At 39.8% G+C, this 9,503-nt stretch overlaps 1 protein-coding gene across 5 annotated transcripts in view; it reads right to left on the reverse strand.

Moving 5' to 3' along the window:
* The window catches only part of grik2 (glutamate receptor, ionotropic, kainate 2), a 254,762-nt gene that overhangs the window by 63,573 nt on the left and 181,686 nt on the right, over positions 1-9,503 (reverse strand). For all 5 annotated transcript variants that reach the window (XM_034873461.1, XM_034873463.1, XM_034873462.1 and 2 more), the window contains one exon: positions 6,453-6,571. In XM_034873461.1, coding sequence (XP_034729352.1) covers positions 6,453-6,571 — 119 coding nt within the window. The remainder of the gene's footprint in view (positions 1-6,452; positions 6,572-9,503) is intronic.

A 9,503-nucleotide genomic window follows, 5' to 3' on the forward strand; every position in this document is an offset into this window, starting at 1 on the left:
TTACCAGCTAACACTAGCTTGGTTACACTTTTTACAAAAAAAATCTAGTTTATGTCTTGCATTTCGTGAACCTGCAAAATCCTCGGCCTTCAAATACTGTATTATGACAGTGTTTGCTGTTGGATGTGAGATGATTGTCTTTATATGCGAGATGGTCAGACTTTAGTCCTTTCAAAGTCTTCTAATGTAGGCATTACGATTACTACCTTTGTGCTCTGTACTGTCTGACTGTCCTTACTGTACTGCCTCTTGCCTCTAACTACTATAATCAAAATCCTTTTCCATCAGTTCTCTTTAAATAAAAATGTGAAAGAAAAAGAATGTGTCCCTCTGCTTGAAAGTGGCACAGGAAAGTTAATTTGCACGTTCATAGGTAGGATACTTCTTGAATCTTTGTGACAGAGTAAATACTTGGGGGTTTACTAACGGTAGCTAGCTAGTAGAAAACAACTTATTTTTGAGAAGGTTGCCAACCAAACCTTGCCCCATTGCTGGCCAGACACATATTTAACACAGTTTATTGGAGACAAAGTATTTGTGGCACTTGAGACATTGGTCTTTTAAACTTTTTTTTTAAGCAATGCATTGTCACGGTTACAGGTTTTCATTGGTCTTTTCTGATTAGTTGCTAAGACTCAAGAGAACATGCCTGACAATGTGCTGGCCTGAGTGCAGACACATAGGAAGAGAGTGCTATCCCCGGTCTTTAGGGTAAAAGTCCTGTGCTGTGCACCCCAACCAGCGTTCTTACGCAGGTTTTCGGCTTTTCAATACTACTCGCTACCGTGATCGTGCTGTTATCACAAAATAAGTATCCCATTAAAATACATTAGTATGTACGTACTTACCAACTGCATAGATTCAACACACACAACCACAAATCAGGTTTATGGCCTCCATATTTTTCTTGTACATGTATTGCTTAAGGTATTTAGCATGTGTGCAAGCCTGTTAGCAGCTGATACAGCTATACGGCTAAGTGACAAACAATCCCCTAGACCAAACAATGACATGACTGTATCTATGTTTGCATCCACATGTTTTTATCCAAATTAAAAGATATAGAATGAAAAATGCCTAATAGAAACAGTAAAATTCGATTGAATTTCATGAACATCGACTCAAAGGAAATATGTTTTGTCTCATGGATTTTATCTTGATCGGTTGAGGCTTATGTGATGAACATTGATGGAAATGTTATTTACCAAATAAATAATTAATTGCAATTAAGTTTTAGGTTTTAAAACTAAGAAGAAAAAGTTTGAGTTTATTTGCACGGTGGGTGTCCACAAAGACCGATGTAAGTGGACGGACAAGGAGACCAGAGACTTTTTGAATTTAATTTACCAACGAAATATAACGGCTATTTTAGATAGCAAAAATCTAAGAAATGCCGTAATTTATCAAGAACTCGCAAAAGAAAATGTCAAATAAAGGTTACGACAAGCCGTGGGACGTCCTCCGGAGTAAATGGAAGGCGCTTAAACAGCGAGTGATCTCAAAAAAAGAGAGTTGTCTCACAGCAGCACATAAGCGATATTACAACTTGTGCTACATTGATAATTTGTTGGTAGATGGCGCAACCATTTTGTCTAGCAAAAGTTTGTTAGCAAATTTTCTATAATGTTGTGTGATTCAGCGTGAAAATGAATGGAAACACCTTAAAATTGATATCAATTTGATATACCAATTTGACCGCAAAACAGCATGCAACGTCATTACGCACAGGTTTTTATTTGCTTTAAAGCCGTTGGATGATACACTTTGACCAGCTTTATTTGCATGAGTTTTTTTAACGAACTTCAGATATTAACATAAGTGGATGTAAACTTAGATTGTGTGTTCTGGGCTATATGTGGGTAAATTGGATTGCACGCAGCTTAAATTTAATTTCAATTTGTTTATTAGTCCCCAATGGGGAAATTACTGCACTACACTCTGTGTACACACTTTTGTTAGTACTCACGCACAGGCCTGAAATACAAACACATGGTCAGGACCTATACATGCACTATACATGGAGAGATGTCAGAGTGAGTGGGCTGCCAGCTGAACCAGCGCCCTGAGCGGTCGGGAGGGTACGCTGCCTACCTGGCAGTGCCCAGGAGGTGAACTGGCATCTCTCCAGCCACCAATCCACACTCCCAATCTTTTGGTCCATGCGGGGACTTGAACCAGTGACCCTCCGGTTCCCAACCCAACTCCCTACGGACTGAGCTACTGCCACCCACTGTTACCTGATATGTTAGCCTCTTCAGCTCTCTGGTAAAAGATCAGGTCTGATCAAAGATGTAAAAAGCTAAACTCTACATAAAGGTCTGTGGCGATTTGCTTAATCTCTGTGAGTGACTCCACTGATTGCAGCAATTCCTATGAAATAAACTTTAAGTTATTTAACAGCAACTGACTGTTACTGTCTACACAGTTATTTAGCTTAGCCAAGCATCAGTTGCTTTCACCATTTTTTATCACTTACAATAAAGTAAACATTATCTTTAGTTAATTAGACTGTTTTATATTCAAGTAAAAAATGCATGCAAAGCATGAAGGAGCATATGGTAGAGTGGGAGTAAGTGAGAAGGGGAGGTATGTTGTCCGGGGGAAAGAAGGTGGGCCTGGGTTATATCAGGACTATTCTCCTCAAGCGGCTTAAGCAATTGAAAGCTGGGATTTTGCACATTCACTCAGAAGGAAAGCTGATAAAGAGCCAGAGAGATAGGAGGTTAAGAACTCTGTACTCCACTCCCTTTGTGAGAGACTCACATTTCATCAAACTTTCTTTCTTTCTCGCAATCCCCCGAGTGAGCTGTCTAGTAGTGCAGCGAAAGACATGACAGCCAACTGCAGCTCGGGCACACCGCTATTGAGACATGGCCTCAGCTCCCAGATCAGCAACATTAGCCATTAGTGCTTTATTCTAATGAATTGATGGCTATTCATTACTATAGCCTTACAAGATTGTAAAAAGCTAAATTCAATTTTTTTCTTTTTGAATGTTCTACCTACTTACCCAACATTTTGCCCCTCCAAACAACTGATTTTACACTACTGATTGGTTTATAAAGCAATCAATCGGCTTAGAGGCAAAAAAAAGAAATCCCTGATGTGAATAACCACATGTATCTGGATCAGATTCAGTTTTCTTCTGATAGTTTTTAGTGATATAAAAGCTGCATTTACACCTCTTTCATTTGTCTACATTTGGTAGATGCACCACACCCCACATCTGCAATATGGTTGGAAATGTTTTAATTAAAAATGTAAAATGCATCAATTCAAGGTTATTTAAAGTTTAGAAGTAACTGGGTGGAGGACCCCTCTAAGTGTTCATCTCATAGACGGCCCTCATAAAGCTAAGGCTGGCTACAGTGGCAACAAAAACTTGTTTTGGTGTCTATGTTATCACTTGAGTGATTGAAAATGAAAACAGGAGTTAACGAGTGGTACAGTCTTCCAAAACACAGTGAATATTTTACGATGCGCACCAATATTCCACTATTATATCAATATGACAATGTTTTGGGTCACGTAAAGAGCATATTCCGTTGGGATAGTCAGAATAATGCCTTTTTCTGATAAAGGATATGCCGGTATAATTTCGATTTAGGAAACATTATACAGAAGAGAAGGAGAAACACACCTACATTTAAACATTAAAGACTTAGATATGAAAAGGCTTTCGGATCTGCGCAAACAGCGCAACGCAGACCTATTCAAGAAGGTGGCTGAATGACAAAGGAAGGCTGTGTTTGCACGGTTGAAAGTCAGCCACCGGTGGAAAACTTTGAAATAATCTTATTTTTTACAGTTGCATATATAAACGGGAATATCAGTGGAATATTCTCCTTCATTAGCCAAGTAAACAGCTTAGTCAGAACATTATTATTATTATTATTAATATTGTTGTTGTTGTAAGAGAATTGTTTGGGCTATTCCGCCTGTAACTTTGACAGGACAGCTAGGTGAGAAAGGGGAGAGCGTGGGGGAAGACATGCAGGAAATCTTCACATGTTGTGCCAGTATTGGGAGTCACTCAGCACGGGGAACCAGCCACCCACTTTGCCCATTCATAAAAGCACAACCAAACACAAAAATCAAGGTAGCAGGCATGAAAACATACACATATTCATCAGTACTTTTAGCAGTGAATTCTGCAGTTCTGTGCCGGATCCATGGCCGGCTCTCAGATGCAGGTTTGATTAAAAGTGGAACATGTTACCAGTTCCAAGCTTCTTTTCCTGTTTCACCCTTAAAAACAACTCGGAAAAGAGAGGCAACCCACACAGAGTGGCGAGGTTGACCCAAACAGAGCCTGGTTGGGGCTGACTGTCATGTACCCAAGGTAACGTCATGACCAAACAGCACATCCCACAGTTTTCTGGGGGGCGGGGCACGCCGCCGGGCAGGGGAGCCTCTCTACATTGCAGACCAGCACGGTGCCATGCAGACACTGTATGTTCGTTCTAATCCCCACAGCCTTCTGGCCCGCAGCCACATCTTCTCAACTGGGCAACCTCACACACATGTTCTGCTGGCTTTCCAAACAACCCTACTGTATTTGTAGTTGCTACAACTGCATGACATTTACAAGATCTTGAACTCATCTTTGTTGGTCGGAAACATGTTTTATGCTCACTGTTCATAAAATCATTTTTGTGTTTTTTGTTGGGGTGAGGTTACAGTCTGCAGTCATCACATTTTGATTTTAAATAAATCAAATAATATTTGCATCCTAGGACTCTAAAAATCGTATATTATATTAGTAAGCATGCAGAACAAGTAAGCATGCGACCAGCCAACAAGGGATACGTTATCAGCTACTAAATCGTAGGAAAGATTGCTATGTCTGTTGACCCAAAGAGTCACTTCATCAAAAAAAGCTCACTTTCCACTAGTAGTATGATTATTACAGGGCAGATAGTTTTGCTCCTATTTGTCCAAGTTGTGATATATCTGTCTACTACAATGATGGAGGTGGAGTGTACTTGTGTGGAATATTCAGAGTACCTGGAACCCTAGTTTATGTTGCCGTAGATAAAAAAAAAGTAATCTACAAAAGCAAATACCAGACAAATAGTGTTTCAATAAAAAAAATGATATTTTATGAAATTTTTTTTGGAAAACATCCAGTAAGTGATTTCTAAGTGTTGTTTTTCAGTGCTCTCAAATTCAGATAGGAAAGTGTAAAAAACGTATATGTCAAGGTCCACTTACTCACTTTTTTTGGAGCTCTCAACCACATTTCACGGATGGAGTTACTCAGTTGTCAGGACATTACCTAAGTATGGAACTTGGGGGTTATGCTGCATACAGTATGGTTGTTGAAGAAGACCATGTAATATGATTGAAAGCTCTTAAAAAAAAATACTGGACTACTGTTTCCAAGGTCAAAAATAAACATTTACAAATGTCAAAGTTCAACTAGTCAAGTTTGAGTTTTTAATCTTTTAAAAATAATCTTCTAATTTTTTTAATTTGATGACTAAAAGCTGCCTGAAGTTCAACAATAACTTTTTTTTTGTCTTTGAAATTCATAATGTGGTTAATATTAACATTCAAATTTCATATACACGATATATTTCAATACTGCGAGTACAACAAATTAAATTCCATCCACCTCCATGGTTGTCAGGTGGAGGCAGAAATGACAGACAGATTTTCAAAGCCTGGACATATAAAATCCAAACCCAATCTTCATGGCTAGATACCACTAGAGGTAAGGGAGATTTCTTAAGCATTTCTTTCTGGTGATGCAGGTAAACTGACCCTGTAAAGCAGTGTCGCCTACAGCTAGTTCCTTGTGTGCTCCATTGTTTAGATGCAGGACACACACAGACTTAAATATCATGCTTTCAAGGCCCTACAATCATCACTAATAAAAATAATGTTGCATTGTCAACTGCCTTGGAGGAAATGCAAATTAAAAAAAAAAAAAATGCAACATATCTCCCACTGTGACATGCATTCTAAACGATATAAGTGACATTATTACAGTGGTAACATTCCATTTGCTGTTAAACTTTAGTTGTTTTTTTTCTAAAGATGCCAACTAGTTGAGAAGATATGGCATTGGTTTGGCAGAAGGAAACAAAACTAAACAGGCAGGGTAAGCTGTTCACGCAGTTCACATACTCATTCAGTCTCACTCATTTGATTAATCTCAGGTGTTCTGGGTGGGTCCACTTACCTGTTCCGATGGCTGTGAAAAGATGGGGGAAGGAGTTAGGAAGCATGAGGAAGGGGAGCATGCAGGAGCACCATCCTTAGTCGTTGATTACATCACTCAAATCCCACACTTAGTCCATCCTGCTGGACTCTACCTGTGAAGCATCTAGCAACATGCACAGAGGCCCCCATGCATGGTTACAGGCCTGGTCAAAGAGCAAAGGTGGACCCCCAGCAAAAAGTGGGACTTGTGCTAAAAAAGGGGGGGGGCAGGCAGAGGCGTCTACCTTGCTGCATGAGAGCTCCAACTCCAAACCAGAAACTATTTAGCAGGGTGAAATTGTTTTCCACCACATCCGAGTCGGGGTTGCAAGGGTGGGGGTTATACCACTCGTAGGGACTAAACCTGTGACAATTAACAGAGAACACAAACACACACACACATATATATGTTTACTGCAGTTGCATAAAGACACAAGAGTGAACAATAGAAAAGAGACCGAGAGTTGTCATCCTACCTGGGGAGACAGGAGAGAGAAGACAAAGGGTTACTTAGTCATGTCCAGAGATGAGACACTGCAAATCATGCCTGAGGACACACCCAAATCTAAAAGCATTCCTATCGTCTGTTGTCTTCAAGGACATACCTCAGATTGCTATGCTGTTAACTGGATTAGTACGTTAAGAGTTTATTACATGAATTATTGTACAATGATTAGGATTTTATTTATGGAATAATCTATTAGTCAAAATAAAGCCTGAGAAATGACATCTAAATCTCTCGTGTACTTTTAAATTAAAAAAGATACTATTTCACACCACTCATATTCCAAAGGTGGCTCCTCATGTGGGAGTGCTCATATCAAAGGCAGTTCCCTCAGTAATTTAATCGATGGGGTCTGAAAATAACTCCATTGTCAGCCGAGAAAAGAACTAATAATCCTTATAATCTTAGAGGAGCATTAATATTCAGCAGATCAAGCGGTTCATTCCCATCATGCCCACGCCGGCCCCCCCTCCTCCCTTCACTCGACACACTCCTCAAGCAGAGATTTCTCATTTATTCATATCAAATAAAAGTGACATTGCATTAGTAAAGGTTGATTGGTCTACAATTAAGCATTCTGACCTGATTTGGTGTGTGCTTGTGTAGTGGGGGGAAACCGGGGCCCTATCTTGACTCAAGCTGTTTAACAGACACAAGGGTTTGGCTAATCAAATTGCAATGCATAATGTAGACTCACTGCGCTGGAAGTGAAGAACGATAACCTCGAGTGGATGGAGGATAATGCAGATCAAAAGGCCACACCGCCGCGTGTCAAAGGTTTGGATCCATTGTCCTCTGGTTAAATATGCAGTAGTACGGGTTGAATACTGTAATACATGACTCTATATGAAGATGTATGGCTGTATCGATAAAATGACAGCATCATAACTGTACTCTGTCATTGACTAATGGGCTTTGCCATTCTGATGTGGCTGGCAGTGGTGTTCTTTTCCAACGCTACAGCACTCACAGGAGGATATTGTGCCGTAGTCAAGGACCTCTGAATGTCCCCCTTATTTCTGCTTTAAAAGAATCCTTGGCCTTAAATCAATCCATCCGCTCACTCAATTTGCCCCAGATTTGCTTGCTTGTCAATTTGCAATGCCAAATTGAGTTTGGCTGAATTGCGCCCTTGCCGTGGCATATGTGAATAGGTGACCCCAATCCCTTGCGCAGAGGTCTCCGAGTGTGTTTCCTCCAATCGCAGAGTGAAGAGCCAATAATGCTCGCCTTGAACATGGATGCGCAAAGTTGTCAGTGCCATGCTAGATCACGGGAGTGGCTGGCTAGACTGCTTCTGCTGGATGGGTCGGGGAATGCTAAACCAATGCCGTTTATAGGAGACAACAGCTTAACCTGTCTCTCACTGTAGCACTGCTTGGCCCCGCTTGCTGTCATTTTGATCCAATTACACTGCCCTTACATTATCTCAGACAATCAGTGCTGCAGAGAGAGAAACTTTGTGCAAGGTCAGTGCAGAGATAAGCGCGGATGGGGAAAAAAAGGCGTGAAATCCACCAGCAGCGCAGAAACAATGTGAGGCTTTTATCTTTCTACGGGGGCAGGGTCACCAAGCAGAAACGTCCAGCGATGTTAACGCCTGATAATGCCAATGTCAAGGGACATGAATCAACAGGGTCACAGGATGACAGAATTTATATGTCTACAAATGAGCTTTCGATCGATGTTATAAATTCTGCAGTAGGCAATTAAGGACCAGATCAGTACACCTTGCACTGACTGTTGAAGTTTTTTCGATTTTTATATTGTTCAATCTATTGTTATGATCTTTGAACAGGTCACACCAAAAGTCTAATCAAAGATGCAGAAAAAAGTTGATTATATTCTCAGGTCTCTGTACTGGCACCATAATGCAGCACTAGGATTACTTTTACATCAAAGTTGACAGTATTCATGTTATGGACTCACATTTGTACCCATCTAGAACTCTTTTGAATTACATTGTTAAATTGTTTCTGCCCTTTTAATTTGTAGTTTAATGTATTATGAAACATCTCTTTGTCCCTGCACTTCCTTTGCGTAAGAGTAAACATAGTACAGTATATGGTGATTTCTATTCTTTACAGAAAATAATATATACAAAATGAATAGCTGCCTGGAAGGTAGGCAGATCACATTAAAAAACATAACACATGATGGTGTGCCTTGGAAAATGTTAATAATGAAGAGTGTAAGCTAAATCATTTGTTGATAACGCTGGCAACATTCTTTAAGGTTCAACCAATGTACAAGTTGGGTTTGTTAACTCTGGTTCACTGTACATGGTACTGTATCTGCATAATACAGCTTCCTTCCCCACAGTCGTTTAACACTTCCACCAAGGAGGTTGTCTTATAAGTTTCGATTGTTTGTTTGTCCGTCAGAGTAATTACAGAATATCTACTGCCTCGATTTTTATGAAACTTGGTGGAAGGGTGTACCATGGGTCAAGGAAGAATCAATACATTTTTGAAGTGGATATGAAGCTGCACTCTCTGAGTGTATTCCTTTCTAGTTGTATGTATTTAGTTACACTGTATGTATTTAAGGACAACTTAATTCTTTTAAAGGTCCAATTCAATTAGAACAGTTAACATTTTCTTGACTTGTTGAGACTCAGTACCCCAGTTGTGTTTTCAGAATTTTAGATTTTGAGAAAAAGAGAGAATCCAGAATAGCCATAATAATTATGATAAATATATAATTAGAAGTCTGCAGGGGATTCAGAGGAGAATTTAAACATGAGGTTTTGCCTTTAATATGAGCACATACTTAACCAAAGGCTTTTCAT

Source organism: Etheostoma cragini, chromosome 6 (assembly GCF_013103735.1).
Source record: "Etheostoma cragini isolate CJK2018 chromosome 6, CSU_Ecrag_1.0, whole genome shotgun sequence".
NCBI lineage: Eukaryota > Metazoa > Chordata > Actinopteri > Perciformes > Percidae > Etheostoma > Etheostoma cragini.